Genomic DNA, 19,861 nt, shown 5'->3' with positions numbered 1-19,861 from the left:
AAGATAAACAATATGATGCAGGAGACAAACATCTTTAAGTAAAGATACCTGAAAAATACCAAGCAAGGAACATGGAGGACAGCACATTACTAGCAAATTCTGAAAATGTAATTATGAGAACCTTTTGAACTATTTAAGTGATTTTGCAGTTAATTTTTTTCACCATGTTCATTTCCAGGTGAAGCTACAGCATCATTAAAACTGATTATTCTAAAAAGAAAAGCAAATAAACTGGTATTTTAACACTATATTCCAATACATAATTGTCTAGTGCATATCAATGAACTTATTACTTGCTAAACTAATAAACATTGTAGATTTTTTTATAGTTACTAAAACATAGATATAAAAAGCATTAGCCTAAAATATCATGTGCCATGAAAAAACTAAACTCTAATTACAGCTAAATCTGTCACATAAATACAAATTAAACGTTTGTGTTAGTATAGGCTTGATAACATATACATGCAATGTATATACTGACATCTTTTTACAGACTGTTGTATGAACCCTGTAAGGTATGGACATGCAAGTAAATACTTAACTGTTTTAAATACAGAATATGCATGTCTTTTTAGCAAAATAAATTATGTTTATGCATTTTCCTCCATTTGCTTACATCATACCTACAATGTTGTTTTGTTTGTGCTAAATTCCAGAATATCTAAGTATATAAATAATATTTAAAAGTATTTACTTAACTGTGATTTTACTACAATACCTTCTATTGCATATTTCTTTAAATATAGTTATACAGATACAAAAGTGTAATTCAGATTGGCATAAACCTATTTTAAGGAAAGAAAGTGTGTAAAATATATAATATTTCAGATTAATAAAACATCAAACACATTTAAATGTTGGGCAACAATACACTGAAAATGTATATTACCTTATCAGACAGTTTAATCCTTCCTTACTGCTGCTATCTTTCTGAAGTGGCAACTTTCTTGTAAGCACTTATATCACCCAGATGGAGTTAAAATTACAGACTGAGATATGATATCTAACTGGAGGGCAAGGACTCGCATTTCATTAGGGATCCAAATTCTTGTCTCTCACTTGGTATAAAGTGATAAATGGTAATAGATATATATAACAATAGTCACATCTAAGGCAAGACAAATATTAAAAATTTGCTTTTGTTTGTGCATGTCTTGGAAAGCAAACTTTACTAGCAGATTTTTTTTTCCCCTAGAAAAACTAGCAAATTATAATATTTGAAAATATAAGGATTGGCATACACTTGCAAGCTGCATTAATGTACTTATTATAATCTTATTTAGAACATGAAAGATTCAGGTATTCAATGAGGAAAGATGGAAGTAGGAAGAAGAGCTGGCTGGACTAGAAGTAAGAGAGAGAGAGCAAGAACAGACTTTGCAAAAACATTGGTACTAAATGAATAAAACTCAACCATTCTAAAGTCTGTTGAAAATAAAATCAGATAATTCATTTCTACCCCTCCCCCTCCACAGCACCACTGCACAACCCTCTACAGATCCAGATGGCTCCTGGTTACCTACAGAGCTGAGCTATTCCTAGGTCCTCTTCTATTCTAACTAATTCAGCCAGGTGCCTTCCTGCCTGTTGCTACTGAACTCCACAATAAAACCACTCCATACAATACACGCAGCTTCTCCCAGTTGGCTTCCTCACTCTATACCCCCCCCAACCAAATAGCAGTGTACTGACCACTTTTTTTTCCATTCTTGCACCTAAATTCTGGCACTCCCTCCATCGGAAATACATTTTCTCTTTCCCCACTTCTAGACACAACTCAAAAGACCCCTCTATCAAAAATTGGACTGCTGGTGCTTTTCCGAAGGATGCATAACCTAACCTCCCCCCCACAACACCTACATCAAATCTACTTCCTCCCTCTGTCCTCACCTGCTGCTTATCTCCCACATTTACTTCTAAAATTAGTCCAAATTTGTTTTTCTCCCCTGTTCATAATATTTGCTCATTGTTTCAATTATGTGCTGAACTTTGTACCTTCTGTTATAAAACTCCTTGTTTGTCAATCAGTTGTTTTATTTTTTATTTATTTATTTTTGGAAATTTTCACCCAGAATGTGCCTATAAATGGTTTATCGTGATCAGTGTACTACCCTAGTAAACAAAATAAATAAATAAAAAGAAAAATTTATTTGTTTCAGTTATATAAAGAAAAGCAAGGGAAGGATGTCATGCTTGGTGGGAACAGTGGGGAAATCAATAGAAAAATGTTTGGACAAGGATGGAAGAGGCTGAGAAGGAAATGATAGGCCTCATGGAGTATAAAGCAAAGAACAGTATATTTGTGACACATAGGGTTATCAGGAAAATAGCCACTGCGCTGAAAGATTCCCTGATGTTGATCTTCAACAGATCATAGGATTATAGGATCATAGGAGATTACTAGGTTATCAAACCAGAGGTCATTTTAAGCCTAGCTGTTTCATCCCAATCTAATACCATAGAAATGCTAGTCAATATCCAAGATTGCATTTAGTGATGACTGCCCATCTCCAGGAGGATTGTTGGTGCTATCCCCAGCAAGAATTTACAGTGCCCCATCCACTTGTACAGGTTCCTCTTGAATAGTGTCATAGAGGTGCTGTTTCATATGAATTGGTAGCCTGTTCCAAAGATGCAGCAGTCACTGGGAGATAAATCTGTCTTCAAGTATGTCCTATTTGAGTCACAGGCCATATTTAGGTCCCTGAAATCGGTAGCCCTAGTCACGTTTAATTTATGGATATGCAGCAAGTTCATTAGGTTTGGGTCTTGGATTACTCTGTAGGCCACGCATAAGTCTCGCCTAGGAAGTCTATACAATATGGAGTATAGTCACAGGGAATTTAGTCAGTCTGTGTAAGGTACATGCTAGAGCACCTTGATCTTCTTTGTTAGAAACCTCTGTGGTCTCTCCAATTGAAACAGGTGCTTTATACGGTACATGCTGAACAGGGCATTATAGTCAATTATGGCCAGATAAGTGTCGAGTATGGAAGGGTTATAATACCTTTTGTCCTTGAGGCAATACCTTTACTAATCACGTGTGCTATGTAGAAAGCCATCTTTACTACAGCAGACACACGGTGGTTGAAGTTAAGGTTGCAATCAACTTTCGATCCCAGGTCCCTTACCACTTTGTGGGTACTTAGAGTATTGTTGTTGATTTGATAGTGTGAAGGGATATTGTTTGTGCTGAAGGGAATGATGATGCATTTCTTTGCATTCAGTTTGAGACTGTGACTAATACACCAGTCAGTGGTCTGCCTGAGACCCTCTTGGAGTATACTGACATCATTTGGGGATTCAATGATTGCACCTAGTTTGTGTCATCTGCAAACTTAGTCAGCCACAGCCCCTTAGTTTTGACCTTAACCTCTGAGAAGTATATACCAAACAGTAAGGGGCCCAGCACTGACCCCTATGGTACCCCACTGGTAACAGGTCTGCCGGTTGATGTGGAGTCAGTCACTTTGACAGTGTGTGCCATATTTGTGAGCCAGTTGGCAGCCATCTTACAATGAAGAGGTTTACATTCAGTTTGCTAAGTTTATTGGTAATTCCTAAATGTGCAATTGTGTTGAAAGCCTTTGCCAAGTCGAGGTATGCTGCATGCACAGATTTGCCCTCATCAATGGCCCTAGTCACATTTTTGAAGAGATCATTCAAATTTAACAGGTAGGACCTGCCCTTGACAAAGCTGAATTGTGTTGGATCCAGGGTTTGGAGGTTGTCTATGACTTTTATTTATGAGGTCCATAATAATACATTCCATGGCCTTGCAGATGAGGCTGGTCAGGCTTATGGGTCTGTAATTCTCTGAGTCTGTTGCTACGTCACCTTTGTGGATGGGAATAACTGTTGGTGTTCTACATTCCCATGGGAACAAGGTCTGTGGTTAGGCTATGTTTGGAAGGGGTACTTAATGGTGATGCTGTTTCATATTTTAACCTGTTTAGAAGACAACCAGGGATGTCATCTGGTCCCATAGAGGCTGTGCCTTGGATAAAGCTTTGAGGACCTGCTTTTCAAATATGTAAGGTGGGGGGTGATTGGTGGAAGGTTTGTGCTAAGTGAGGAGGGGATAAGGGAGTGAAATTTTCACCAAACCTATCCACTAGCAGGTTTGCTATCTCTGTGGGGTCAGTGTGTGTGATACCATTGATCACTAGTTCTGCACATGCTTTGGTCATTACTTTTAGGCTACGTATGTAACTGTAAAAGGGCTTATGGTTATCGTTGGCTGTACTTGCTAAGCTTCACTCAAAGGAGCTCTTAGAGGATTTGACAAGTTGTCTTATTTGCCTGTTAAGGCTGAGAAGGTACTTTTCTATTGTTCAGGGCTTGCCTTTGTTTTCTTGGACAGCAACTTTTGCATTTATTGTAAAGTTTGTTGATGCTGGATGTCCACCATGGCAGCTTATTTTTACTTGAGACTCTGGTTTCGATTCTTTCCGGCATAGCCAAGTTTATACACTTATGCAAGTGATTGTACAGGGCTTTAGTGTAAGCTTCAGCATAGTTACCAGATTAGATATAATGCCACAGAACCACTGGGTTTAAATGAGAATGCCTCCTTAGCCAAGTTGTTGAGGCTGAAGTCTGTCTATTATTTGTAATTATTTCTAGCAAGGTTCACCTTCACATAGGGACTTGAACAATCATTACTACAATAATGTAATGTTTTCTGTTTTATGCTAGATGTATTTCTCTGTTGTTATGGTTATATGTTTATGTTAGTTTTTCCTTATTTTTTCTTCCTGTCATTTTTATTTATAATGTGCCTACATATATTTACACTTACTTGTTAATTTTCTGTATATGGATATAGCTGTACTGTTTAGAACATAGGTTGGGGGATTTATTCATGATTTTACAAAGTTAGAAAAAATAAACTCTATGAATTGCTGTTCAAGTATTTATATTTTGTCAGCTGTAGTTTGTCAGTTAACTTGTTTAATTATTAAGGTTTTTAGAGGCTTAGTCTGTTATTCACACTAATAATAGGTGCTTTAATGTTTTTACTTAATAAGCATTTGGGTTACACAAAAAATTGATTGCATTTTTATAACATAGCTTAACAATGTGCATGTTTTTTTCAAAAAGCTGGAAAGGGCTCTTTAAATTGCAGAGAGGGCACGCCAATTAATCAGCTTCTTTGTTAACTTCACATGTGGCTTGTTACTTTTATTTAAAGAGTTGTGTGCATAATGGCAGTTTTTTTCTGATGAAGTCCATGAAATTCAGATGAAATCGCTCATTGATGGGGAATCTTGGTTTCACTTCTGCCTCCTTCTTTTGGATTTTTTGTCTATATTGTGGCATCATTCTAGGTGAGGGTATTATGCTGCTCTAGGCTAGGGACATACCTACCTGGGACACATACTCAGAGAGCTCAACCATGTCACTCTTCATAATAGTCCAGTGAGGGATGTCTCAGGTCATTCAGACCAATGTGAACTATGACAGAGTCGTAATGGTACTTGTTGCTGTGATGCCTTATTGCATGCATGATCTGACAAATCCTGATACTGGACAGGCAGCTGACAGTGACTTTCTCTTTGTTCAGCCTGGTGAGTGGGACATCCATGCATCTCACTATTGAGTCTCCAATGACAAGAACATTTGTTTTTTGAGTGTTACATCTTCCAGGCTTGGTGGATAAGACACTGGTGTTGCTATGTGTCATGGGTACTGTGGAGACTGTTAGTTGTAGCAGTCTTTAGTGTTGGATGTCTCTGGTGTTTCAGTAAGTTTTTCGAGAGAACCTCTATGCATATAGATTTTTGTGTTTGATGCATACTATGTGTATGAGTGGTGGTACTATGTGCATATGTACTGGTGGGAGAGTTGACAACCTTTTCCGTGTTACTGTTTTCAATGCGAGAGAGCATGGATTCAAGATTCTTGGTGTAGATACATTTCTTGCACTCTTTACTAGACTGAGTTATTAGTAGAGGGTTGTCGGTGTACATTGCTACACTGCCTCAAGAGACCACATGTGTCCTTCCCTTCATCCATTCAGAAATTCAGTTCCATGCCTGTAGTCCTACTTCAAGTCCTCTACCTTTCCTAGCAGTCACATATATGAAACCAGCTCAAAGACTTCAATAAAGTTCATATAGACCAATTGACTATATCAACAAAGTTGGCAGGATAAACAAGGGTAGCCCAAATGTCCATAATGCTAGGTTGAAGACTGTTGTCACTAGGGGCGGCTTTACAGAATCGATCACAGATGAAGTCAGCGGATGGATATTCTGCCTGGGGTTTTTTTTTTTTTTTTTTTGGATGTTGGTTTAATAGGTTGCAGGTCACTAACAGTATTTATTTGAACTGGACAGCAGTAAGGAGGAGGGCTACACTAGTGTGCTACAGTTGTATCTAAGGGAAAAATTGTTGAATGTAATGGTCCGTCTTTGGCACACAGTTGCCAATCATCTGCCAGTACAAAAGAGTGTGGGCTGGACAACAGAAGTGCAATGCCTTTTTACAAGAGGTGAGCAGTAGAAAAAAATCTGGGAAATATAGGTCTATTGGCCTAACAATAGTTGTAGGGGAAACTGTGGAGAGAATCCTGACTGAAAGGCTTTTTGTTCCAACTTGGCAATAGTATCCAGTACAGCAAGCAGTATAGCTCATAATCAGGAAGAGCTGACTGTCAAATATGATCCGATTTTATGAATGGGTTACATAAGAGCTTGAGGGAGAATATAGGTCAATATAGTCTATTGATCTGTATGAACTTTGTTGAAGTCCTTGAGCTGGCCCCATATATGTGGCTGCTACAAAAGGTAGAGGGCTTGAGATAGGACTACAGACAAGGAATTGAATTTCTGAATGGATGAAGGTTAGGACACATAGGGTTGTGGTGAAAGGTAAAATTTTAAGGGACAGTAATGTGGTTAGTCGAGTATTACAGAGTTGTCCTGGCTTCAGAACTCTTTGTTTAATTTACTTCAACTATATCTGGTGGAATAGAAAAAAAGGATCAATTTTTATTTATTTATTTATTTATTTATTTATTTACTTATTTAACATTTGTTTACTGGGAAAGTCCAACTGGGAGAGAGCCCATTTTCAACATAGGCCCAGGAAGAAACACTCCAGTCACGTCTTTGGAATGTGAGAGGAAAACAGTGAATCCAGAGGAAACTCGAGAAGGATTTGCAGACTCCACGCAGAAGGTACATCAGCTGAGAATTGAACCAGAAAAACTCTTGCTATAAGGCGACAACATTAACCACTACACCACTGCTCCTTTATGGCAGATATCAGAAAGATAGGAGTCGCACTTGATCAAAGGATTTGAAAAGGATGACCAAGTGATCACCAATGTGGCAGCTCAAATTCACTGCAGAAAAATGCCAGGTGTTGCTTGTGACATACAATAACAATGGTGTGAAGAATCAGACAGAGAATAGAGCTGATGGCAATAGAGTAGATAATGGTCTGAGAATGCTGATCGCATATGGCTTGGCCTGTCAGAAAAAAAGAGTGAATGGCAATGAATGGTTACAGGAAAAGAAATACCAGAGTGCAATATCAATTCTAGCAAGCATTTTCTAAAAACTCAGAATAAAACTGCCCTGTCACCAGACTTACTAAATGTTGACATTATCCACAAGTAGTACTAATGCTACTTTTCCTATCCAAAATATACCAAAACCTTCACCCTCTCGCTGAATACTTGGAACACCCCCCCATTTTATTTTATGTAGATATTCTCTATAAGCATTGAGAAAAAATAATTTATGTACTTACCATAACGTTCCATGCTTGTAGTCCATCTCACCTATATTCTTGCTGGGTGGGTTTGGAACCAATATTTGGCTCCAACACGGCCAATACTAAAGCTCGAGAGCTTTTACTGGCTCAAGGCTAGCCCCTATCCCATGGTGCCTCACGCAATTACCCAGATCTAGTTTGCAAGAAAGTAATAAATACCTTTCGGGTAATAAAAAGAAAGAAGCTGTATAAATACAGCAACGGATTAGAAACATAATCCATTCCAGGTGGACAATAAAGAGCAAAGTCAGGCAGCCCCAAAAGAGGTCCATCAGATCCCCCAGAAACAGGAAGGGGGTTGGAGGGAGGGACGCAAGAATATAGGCAAGATGGACTACAAACATGGAACGTTATGGTAAGTACATAACTTCTTTATGTTATGTAGTCCTATCTCACCATAATTCTTGCTGGAAGGGACAGCGTCCCTAGCACCTTTATCCTGGGTGGCTCAAGTGAAGAGACTCTTCAGCACAGTTTACCCAAAGAATAACCTGTCCCGGGAGGCCAAATCCAATTTGTAATGAGTGACAAACGTATGTGGTCTTGCCCAAGTAGCTGCTGCACAAATAGTATCAATTGGGAGCCTAGATCTAAAGGCACATGAAGTAGCTACAGCCGTAGTAGAATGACCTTTAGCTTTTACCTGTAATTGTCTACCAGCTTGTTGATAAGCAAAGGATATGCAATCCGAAAGCCATTTTGAAAGAGTAATTTTTGAAACAGGCAAGCCTTTCCTTTTGTCAGAAAAGGAAATGAAAAGTTGATCAGATTTCCTGAATTCTTTAGTCCTGTGTGTATAAAATCTGAGTATCCTGTGGACATCTAGCTGGTGATGTCTATACTCTGATTTATTAGAGTGGTTTGGAAAAAACACAGGTAGCTTAATGGTAATATTCAGATTGTGCTCTTAGCATACCTTAGGAAGAAAGGAAGGATTTGTTCTGAGAGAGACTCTATCCTTATGAAAAATAATGTAAGGAGGTTGAATAGTTAGGGCTTGTAGTTCCGAGACTTTCTTAGCTGATGTTATAGCTACCGAGAACAAGGTTTTCCATGATAACAATTTTAGGTCTGAAGACGAGGATGACTCAAGGGTGCAGACATCAAAGATGAGAGGACTAAGTTTAAGTCCCAGGATTCTAATGGTTGTTTTATTTGGGGCTTAAGAAGAAGAACTCCTTTTAAGAAGGTTTTACAGAGGGAGTGCTGCATGATTGGATTTCCCATGAAACTAAAATAGAAATTGGGAATGGCAGCTAATTTAACTCTAACTGTAGCGGCTGCCATTCCTTCATGAAAAATTGTTGTTAGGAAGGATAAACTGGATTCTAAAGGAGCTGTATATGGATCTAAGCCCTGATTGGTAACCCAAAGGGAAAACCTTTTCCATTTGCCAGAATATAGTTTCTGAGTAGAAGGTTTATGGGATAAAATTAGGATGTGTTTGACTGCTGGGGATAAGGGAATACACCTGGCTATACGTGGAATTGGAGCAGCCATGCTGTCAATTAGAGTGTGTGGATAGAGGCATGGAACTGCCCCAATTGATGAATCAGGAGATCTAGAGATGGGTCCAGAATCCATGGTTCCTCCAAGAGGTAGGGCCACAGGAAAGGAAACCAAACTTGTCAAGGCCAGTAAGGAGCAATGAGGATCAAGGAACTCCTCAACTGTCTTGCTTTCTGTATTACTTTGGGGATGAGTGGAAAGGGAGGAAAAGCATAAAGAAGTCCCAGGGGCCAATCTTGAACTAGAGCATCCCTGGGTGACATCCCCGGATGGGGAATGAGGGCAAAGTAGCTGCTGCATTTGGTGTTCAGATGAGTGGCAAATAGACCGTAGCAAGGCTGGCCCCATTTGTGAAAGATCTCTTTCACAACCATTGGATTCAGGGACCGCTCGTGAGGCATCAGAATTGCTCGGCTGGGTTTGTCTGCTATTACATTGGATTTCCCCAGGATATGCGTTGCTATCAGGAAGCGTTGAGTATCCATCGCCCATTTCCAAACTCTTAAGGCCTCTCTGCAAAGCAGGTAAGACTTGGTTCCCCTCGCTTGTTTATGTACCACATGACAGACATGCTGTCTGACTGAATCACAATCATTCAAGTGGGAAGGGAGCTGTGAAATGCTTGCAATGCATACAGCACCGCTCTCATCTCCAGAACATTGATGTGCAAGTGGTTCTTGTGGTTTTGTCAAGTACCTTGGACTGTCTTTCCCAGATAATGCCCCCCCATCCTATCTGGGAAGTGTCCATGGTCAAAACCGCTTTCTCTTGGGAAGGAACAAGTGGATGACCTAGGACAAGTTGTTTCATGTGTAACCACCATGTTTGATTGCATGCATTTTTGTTGGTAATAATAAACAAAACAAAATGGGGTCTCTTCGACGAGCATTGTGCAACAGCATCCATTGGAGAATCCTCATATGTAGGCGAGCAAGAGGAACTAACAAGATGGCGGAAGCCATAGTCCCTAGGAGTTGAAGGACTACTCTGGCCTGGACTCTTTGTTTGCTTAATAAGGATCTGATCTGACTGTGTAGAGATTCCACTCTTTCCTGTGTTAGCTTTACTGACATGGTGGTTGTGCCTATTTCTGAGCCTAGATATACAATATGCTGCGAGGGAGATAAGACTGACTTTTGCAAGCTGACAGTGATGCCTAGTCTGGCGCACAAGGATAGAGTCTCATCCCTGGTCCTTATGAGTTGATGCTTGGTGGTAGTAGTGAGGAGCCAGTCATCTAGGTATGGAAACACCTGGAATCCTTGATGTCTCAGGTGAGCCGTTACCACTGTCATGCATTTGGTAAACACTCTGGGGGCTGTATTGAGGCCAAAGGGCAGTGGTCTGAACTGAAAATGACTGGCTCCCAGCTGGAAGCGTAATTGTCTCCTGGAGCACCTGTCCATTTTGATGTGGTAGTATGCATCCTAGAGATCGATTGAGCACATCCAGTTGTCTTTCCTGATAAAGGGAAATATCAGCTGCAGAGTGACCATTCGGAACTTTAATTTTCTTGCATGCTTGTTAAGCCTGCTGAGATCTAGAATTGATCTCCAGTCCCCTGTCTTTTTTGGAACTAAAAAGAATCAAGAGTAAGTTCCGGATCCTACTTGCTCTATGGGGACTTCTTGAATGACTCTTTTTTTGCAGCAACAAGATGACCTCTGATATTGCACAGTCTAATTGGATGGGTGGTACATCTGGAAGAGACTGGTCTGTTGGGGTTTCAGAAATAAAAGGAATCAGGTAACCTCTGAATATTATTGTGTGTACCCAACGATCTTGAGTGATAGTTAGCCAGGCACTTGGGTACAGTGATATATGACCCCTGACTGCCTCCAGAGATGGACAGTCAGGCAACCCCTCGGGGTCGATGGAAGGGATGATCAAAGAAAGCTTTTCTGTCTCCCTGATGTTGCAGAACTCTTCTGCCGTGAGGGTGGCATCTTCCATTATATCCTCTCCCTCTGCCCCTGGGGGAGGGTTGACCTTGTGCCTGAGGAAAACCTTTTTGGGATTTGCGGAACCACATTTTCCCTCCTGTAGTACCCTTGGGATAGGGTCTGGACAGGAGAGAGAAATGGACTCCAATGGCAGATAAGGTTTTTCCTTCCTGCTCGCACCTAGTCAAAGTCTCTTTCACTTGGGGTCCAAAAAGAGATGAACCATCAAAGGGAACATTAGTGAAGGAAGACTTGAAGGATTCCGTAAAATTACAGAGATACATCCATGAATGTCTCCTGAGGGATATTCCTGCTGTGGCTACCCTGCTCACTCCATCTGTCACATATGAGATCAGTCTCATGGGGGACTTGGCTATGGAAGTAAGGGTGGAGAGCTGAGCAGAAACCTTGTCCATGGAACCCGGAGCTACTGAACCCTGGAGGGTATCTCCTATCTCTTTCAGGAGATCTTTCTGAAGATGAATAAAATGAGTCAGGTAATTCAGTGATCTTAGTGTAAATGCCACTGAAGAAAAAGTACACTTCCCGTACCTATCCATCGTCCTGGACCCTTTGTTAGGAGAATGGATATTAGAAGACATCTCAGATAATTCCTTCTTGGTGGCCACTGCTACCACCATAGCATCAACTAGAACTCCCTTGCTAAGGAAAGACTTGTCCTCAGGTGCTGTCATACAAAGTCCTTGGGACGGCTTCCACTGAATCTGGAGAGGTCCATGCTTTCCATGATATGACCCCCAAAAGTTGGTCATAAGGCAGTGTCACCCAAGAGTTGGAAGGTCGGGAGCCAAAAGCCTCAAGATACACTGATTCATCCTCAGTAGGGTTAGAGGTCTTCCAATCACCCCTCTGGATTTCTAGGATGTCATAGAAGGAGACATCCTCAGAGGGAGATCTAGGGGACCCTTCTGATTCCTCTAAACCAGTGTCTGATGTGACAGACTCAGGGGAGTCAACATGTTTCCTCTTACATAACCTCTTCTGAGTGAGCTCTCCAGTGGGATAATCTTGGGAGGTCTCAGAAGAGGGGGCACCTCCAATGGGGGCTACTTGGGCCTCTGGTTCCCTACACTGTGGGGGTGGCAGGGGGAACAGGTTGCCGCCTGCTGCTGGTGGGACACAGGTTCCAAAGGAATAGCTTTGGCAGAGGATAAAGCCTTCTCTATAGCTTCAAAAGCCTTTCCCCCCACTCCAAAAAAGACCTCCACTCCGAGGGGGCAGATGGTCAACTCCTAGCAAGAGAGAACGGCTCCGAAGCAGAAGTTAGAGCTGAGCTGAGTTGAGCCGAGGCTCTGAGAGGGAGGGTTGGTTCCAATGAGAACCCATGGTGACTGTTCTCCTCTGAGTCGACACAAGAGCATCGGTCCCCAGAACCCTCAATTCCAGACTGAGCCATCAAGGATAGAGTAATTGGCTCTGAGGAAACAGGTTGAATCCCCGGAGCCGAAGGGTCGAAGACAGAGGAACCTGATGTAATAGGCTCTGAGAGAGAAGCAGTCAGAGAAGGAACAGTGATCGGTATGGGAGTCAGATCCAAGACCTTTGGGTCTGTAGGGGTCAATTTTCTAGCCAGAGCTGGAGCCGAAAGCAACCTCATTACCACCCTTTCAATGTCCTCATCTGATAGGGTTATGGAGGATCTGTTGGAGACCGAAGGAGACTTCCTTCTCTCCAAAATAAGAGATCTCAAAGTTGGAGATCCAGTCTTGATGTCAGGCAAAATCTTCGGTACCGAAGACTGTCTCGGAACCGATGAAATTGACTGCACCGAAGATGAGGCAGATTCGGAACCAGAACTCCTTGGTTCCGATGCGTTAGACTTTTTGGTTGGCTCCGAAGTCGGGGCCGATGATTTTCTCTTTGAAGATTTTGGAGCTGCCTGACCAAGTTCCAACTGTTCCTGGAAGGAACTGGTCATGAGACCCTGTCAATAAGTTTTCTCTTCCTTTCGTCAACTCTCTTGTACTAAAAGCATGACAGAAGGTGCAGGGTTCCTGTAAATGGGCTTTGCCAAGACAATATACACAACTGGTGGGGCTGTCTGTAAGAGACATTTTCTGCACACACCTGTCGCATTTTTTGAACCCCGAAGTGTGATGATCCTTGTGATCCTTGTCTTTATCTTTAGACATTCTTAAACACTAAGAACAAAGGCAACAATAGTATTACTACAAAAAAGTGTAAAGAGAAGAAAAGTTTTTTTTTTTTTTTTTAAACAGTCACACACAGACAGGGAGGAAAGGCCTTCTAATTTAAATGGGCTGTACAGTCCTAAGGGGGGAATAGGGGTTGAAATCTTTCAAAAATAGTCACACAATAAAGAAGAAACTATTAATATATAGATAAGATAGAAAAAGATGATAGAAAAGGACTAAATAAGTAAAAAATTGTTTTACTTAGCCAACGAGCCAGTAAGACACAACCTCAAAGCTTTCGCAGCAAACAAGATCTGGGGAATTGCTGTGAGGCACCATGGGATAGGGGCTAGCCTCAAGCCAGTAAAAGGTCTTGAGTTTTAGTATCGGCTGAGTAGGAGCCAAATATCAGCTCCGAACCTATCCAGCAAGAATTACGGCAAGACAGGACTACATAACATCACATATTATTACTGCAATATTACTACAGCACTCACTTTCACTACTTAAATTCTAAAACTGCTTAGTACTGCCACAGAAGTTTTCTCTAGGCTACTGGTACATACCTATAATTTGCCCTTATCTTCAGGAATTATGCCCCCATGCTTCAAACATGCACTAATAATAGCACATGGTAAAGTAACAAATCATTTATCAGCTACAGATCAACTGCAGATCTCTGCCCTTTAACAAAGATCCTAGAAAAAATAATTTATCCACAAACCTTTAAATACATTCAAAGATGATTGTGTAACAAGACAGTACAGCTTTCAACCTACACAGAATACCCTAACTGCAATTCTCACTTTAATCTGTCAAATTTATATAAACCAGGAAATAGGTTTCTTAACAGAAGTCATAATTTTACACATAAGCAGGGCTATTCAGACAGTAAACCATAAGCAACTTACTACGGAGTCTTACAAGATGTCATTGATTGGTTTAACAGTAAATTGCATAACACAACCTTCACAATTTCAATAAACAGACTATTTCTCGTATTACAGAAGGAGTATCACAAGTTAAAGGCTAGTAGTCCTGTTTTCTCCCTTTATAAACAGTCTACCCTGGGATACACTACACTACACTTGAACTTTACATGGAATTACTACATCAATAGACTGTATAACAGAAGGAAGAAAATCATGGCAAAAATAGGTGTAGCACTCAGCAGGATAAAAGTATTCCTGTCAAACTAAACAAACAACCTGATGGACAAACAAAATCTACCAAAGCCAAATTTGAGGTGAGTTTGGCCTCCAAAGCCAAGAGAGTCACAAGGCTTTCTTTAGCTATATCCACAACCTGAAAGGTAATACACAATTGTGTACAGAGCTCATTGTTACTGGAGCCACCTATACTGAGCTTGAATATACAGCAAATCTACTAATGACAAATTCAGCATCAACTTTAAACCTCCATCTCCCTTAGCTTTCCCTCAGGAAATACTATCAAATATAACCCCTCCCACTATCACTAGGGAACAGGTCCTCCATGTTCTCTCTAAGGCCAAGACCACTGCATCAATGGCTGCAAACAATATCCCAGGATGCCTTCTAAATAGCATGAAACATGGCCTATCAGGAACTCTGGGATTGCTATTTAAGTGTAACTTCCAAACATGATTTATGCCTAATGTATGGAGAACAGCAACAGTCATCCGTCTGCACAAAGGTGAGCTATCTGGAAACTTCAGACCCATAAGCCTCACTAGTTTCATATACAAAGCCATGGAAAGAGTTATCATGGAAATGATCAATAATGACATAGGAAACTTCCAGACAGTGGACTCAACCCAATTTGATTTTTTCAAGAGCAGGTTGTGCCTAGTCTACCTGGTGGACTTCTTTGAGAAGATCAGCAAAGCAGTGGATGAGAATAAAATGGTTCACACTGCCTTCCTTTACCTGGCCAACACATTTTACTCAATTTCCCAATTGAGCATTGCTGGCAAAGTCAAGAAGTTAGCTAAAAACACTTGCATCACCCTGAGGATAGCCAGCTGGCTCACAGACAGGACTCAAGAAGTTAGAATTGGGGGAGTCCACCTCTACAAAGAGGCAAGTCACAAGTGGAGTCCCTGAGAAATCTGTCCTGGGACCACTCCTTCTTGGCATTCACTTCTCTGAAGTCAAGGTCCGTATGAATGGCCTCTGGCTGAATCAATTTGTAGATGATTGCAAATTATGAGCGGTCATAAAATCTCCCACCGACATGAATGTACTCCAGGACGAGCTGACATAGATAAATAAATGGTATCAGAGCAATGGATTAAAACTACATGCCAAGAAATGCATAATAGTAGCCTTCACAAAGTCATCCATCCCTGCTAACTATCACATTGAAAATACACCCCTAAGAGTTGACCCAGTAATCAGGGACTTGGGGACACACATAGACTAAAATCTAGCCTTTGACCATCACATATCTACAGTAGTAAGGAAGTCATTCTGTGTTGTGTAACTTATAAGAAAGGTATGGCATCTTGGTCCAAGGAGGTCATTGTTCCACTGTATTCAGCATTCACCAAACCTATCATTGAGTATAATGCCCCCTTTGGTATGTACCTAATAATTCACATCCAACAATTGGAGATTCCTCTCTAAAGGAATAGAGGACATAAGTTGCATGACTTATGCAGACTGTCTCAGGGCCCTATCCCTGTATTCTGTTTCCTATATGCTGTTAAGGGGAGATGTATACCTGGCATACAATGTATTGTCAGACCCCAGCCTGACAGGCCTCCTGGATATCTGCAAAACAAACAGTACCATAATTACCTGTTCTAAAGATGTAAACCTTGCTTGTGATATAACTAGGACCTGCTAGAGAGACAGATATATACCCTAGAGAGTATCCCATCTCTGGAGCAATATTCCCATTCATGTAAAGCAGAGCTCTTCACTAATCCAATTCAAGTGTAACTTGGACAATTTGATGGGATACAAGAAATACATCTCTAATTTAGCACCTATGTCTCTAATGGATACAGGTAGTAAGTAAATGGTTCATCTCCCAGGTCCCTGTTTTTAAGTGTTTCATCTCCCAAGCCCCTGCTTTCACTTATCATGGGTATCAGAGCTTGTCAGAGATTTGGGCTGCATGGCTAGGCTTAAAAAGCCCCCTGTGGTTGTTACCGTAGTGCACACCTATGAACCTATGTAGACAACATGGTATGCACTGTAGCACACTGCTCTTCTACACTGCTGAACAAATTACAGCCTGATACCTGTCTAATTTAAAACAAAAACTAACAATAAATCCACCAAATCTGCAGTCATGCTCATTGGCACTACAAAAAGACTTTCTAACTCTTTTCCACCTATTATTGCTGACCCAGTTAGAACTATTTTCCCATTTTAAAAACAGCAAAGATATCTGCATTTGCCTTGCTAATAGTAAGTAACTAGGGTACAATGATTTGTTTTAGATATAGACAGGAATATAATAAAGATTAGTTTACATGTTTCCTGTATTTATTTGAGACTGTCCTGCAATGTTGCTTTAAAATATTCCTGTGGTTCTGAACTCTACGCAACTGTGTTTGTTTTCTGAGCATTGTCTTATTTTATTATTTATTATTATATATATTTAAACCTATCTTTCTGGCTGATATTTGTGAGACATATTTAAGCTCTTAGAGTACCTGCATATCTATTTGGTGACACTGTACAGGCCAGTCCTAAGTAGCCTTGCTTGGTCAAAACTACCATTTGGATTAAAAGTAACATTACACAGTAGGATTGGACACCCTTTGGTAAGGGCCTTAAAGTAGTTGATAAGGGGTTCTGGTGGCAGTGATAACTACTGTATAGTCTGGGCATAAGGGGGCATAGCTAATAAACCTGTGCCAGCCTTTCCCAGGTGTGTTTGTGTATAAATCAAATCTCAAAGTGTGTGTGTGTGTGTGTGTGTGTGTGTGTGTGTGTGTGTGTGTGTGTGTGTGTGTGTGTGTGTGTGTGTGTGTGTTTGTGTCAGCTACTTGGGCAGGGACACAAAGCACTGCTTGGACAGACAGAGTGTTTGGAGGACTTGGCTTGGAACCCTGGCTAAGAACACAGCTTTATAGCTGTGCCAGTGGGGAGTCTTATTGGAGGTTCTAGAGAAGGGTGAGGAGAAACCAGCCCAAGCCTGACTGTGATCTCTGTGTGCTCTTAAGGGAAATTGCACTTTACTGTGTGTGTACTTGTCATCCTCTCATTGTGTATGTCCCTCACTGTTGTCAGTGGCGAGGATTGAGGGTCCTTGATTACTGGGCCAGCGCAGGGGCATCACATTTATATTTTTCCATCTTATTGACACTCTGCATTTTTTTAAATATGTGTTTCGCAGTAATATTCCACTTTCATACTAGAAGCAGGAAAAGCCTTGTGCTATTTTGTATTCAGGTTCTGTGTTAATGAGTTATGAGCTATTTGATATTCAAATTATATGTTAATTATATTTTTCAGATTTTTTTATCTGGATGCTCCTACTTTTCAAGGGTGTTTGTTCCTGTTTTCCTTATCTGCAGATTGAGAAGTATGGATAGAGACAGTCTTTTGGAAGGAGTTTAGAGGAGTCTTACCAAAAAGATGTATGAAAAGGATGGAAGAGGACATGAACAGAGAGGAGAGGAGCCAGAACTACTATAACTAGAGATCAGCAGAGAGAGAGGGATATATATAACAGGAGAAGAAGGCTGTGTGAGAGAGATGTATAGGAGTCATCCTTAAAAAGGATCAAGGAGAGTGGAAGAGTTCAATGGGCAGGCTGTAAACACTAAACATTCACTGGATCTGTAAAAGTACTTCCAAATAGACATATATGGCAGGATCCATGGAGTGGTCTACCAAGATGAGTACAGAATGCTGAATTTACAGATGTACTGAAGAAGGCATAGCATAGATGGAAAACAGTTGTGGAGGTAAGATAACATTAGATGAAAAGAGGAATGTTAAATGCATGTTAAGGACACATTTGGCAGTTTTAATGGCTCCTTCTGTCATCATACAAATGTAATGCATTAAATCAAGAAAACCTCATTTACAAACATTTCTGTACAATATAAAACATGGCATACAGTTTGTCTGCCATTTAACATACCATCTAAGAACTCTCCTACAGGAATTATCTTTTGTGCTATATAAAACATAGATGCACAGCCTGTGACATAATTTTTTATAATACTTTACTTTTTCATTTTTCGTTTTTGTCATATACCATATGTAAGTACATAGAACAGACATTAAGTCAATGTAAATAATACCATTCCTATAGTGTTAAGTAACTCATCAACTTATTTTTTATTTATAGGTTCATAAAAAGGGCCATTTTAAGCCTAGCCAGTTTCCCTTTTTGTACTCAAAATAACCTATCCCATTTGGTTATAGATTGGTCTTACCCATCCCATGACTAATAATTATATATTTCCCCTAATGGAATACCTGGAATCATACCATAAATAATTTGAGGGGTCCCATGCATGGGATAAAGCATGTAAGAGCTTTCAATGTACAGGGGCAGTCCTGGGATACATTTTCTGTTTACCTTTTAAAGATCTAAACTGTGCTTAAATATGGATGGGGTGAACTTTGTTTTATATGGATAGGGAGTCTGTTCAACAGCAGCAGTATCCTCTGTGAGATAGACTTGTCCCTCCAAACTGTTCTGTTGATGTTGCAGAAGAACAAGCATTTCTGAAGACATTTGACTTGCTGATGTGCAGTAAATTCATCAGCAGTGGGACGGAGGAGGCCTTGTTTGCTAGACACAGGTCACCTCTTACCAGTCTGTAGGATACTGAGTATAGTGACAGGGCTCTGAGTTAGCCCATGTAGGACATGTTGTTTTTTTTTTTTCTTATTGATTTATTTGTTTTGTATTTGTATTTCTTGACCAATATAGTGCACTGATCCTACTGGCACATATCCAGACTCAGCCTGAGGATACATCAAATTTCCAATCAGATCAAAAATAACATTTTGAGGTCACATTATAAAGTTATTATAAAACAGAATATACATTTTTAAACAATTACAGTTATACAAACAGTAGTCATAGTATACATAATATTGTCAGACAGAATATATGTTTTTAAACAATTGTAGTTATTGTATCAGACATATAAAATGTATGTTTAGAAAGAGGATGCAGGTGGGTTTGTGTATTTATATGTGGAAGGATGACAGCCCAGATGTTTGGGTTGAAAGTGGAGAGGCCATGCTCAGTTAGTGTTGTTTTCAGTAAGGGACTGTATGGTGGAGATGAGTTCTAGAAGGGATCTAAGGTTGTAGAAGATGGGTCTGTTATGGGGTCAGTCCACAAGGAAAGAGAATGAGGGTTAAGACTAATGCCTTATAATAATCCCCAAAAACAAACATTTCAACAGAAAGAAATAGTTTCATAGAATCTACAATATACCAAAATCATAAAATGGCAGAGTAGACTAAAATCAATATCATTTTCTGGCATTACATCCCTCCT

The 19,861-nt window shown here is 40.3% G+C and overlaps 1 protein-coding gene across 1 annotated transcript in view; it reads right to left on the bottom strand.

Annotated features, from left to right (window-relative positions):
• The window catches only part of LOC122808493 (zona pellucida-like domain-containing protein 1), a 155,413-nt gene extending 154,492 nt beyond the window's left edge, over window positions 1-921 (bottom strand). The window contains exons 1-2 of the mRNA XM_044079449.1: window positions 893-921; window positions 1-48 (exon numbers count right to left, since the gene is read on the bottom strand). The exon at window positions 1-48 is cut by the window's left edge and continues 62 nt beyond it. Coding sequence (XP_043935384.1) covers window positions 1-32 — 32 coding nt within the window. The 5' untranslated portion in view covers window positions 33-48; window positions 893-921. The remainder of the gene's footprint in view (window positions 49-892) is intronic.
• Window positions 922-19,861: the final 18,940 nt, after the last annotated feature.

The sequence above is a fragment of the Protopterus annectens genome, chromosome 8.part0 (genome assembly GCF_019279795.1).
Source record: "Protopterus annectens isolate FY-2018-M chromosome 8.part0, PAN1.0, whole genome shotgun sequence".
Lineage (NCBI taxonomy): Eukaryota > Metazoa > Chordata > Ceratodontiformes > Protopteridae > Protopterus > Protopterus annectens.
This window is presented reverse-complemented; position numbering and strand designations above follow the sequence as displayed.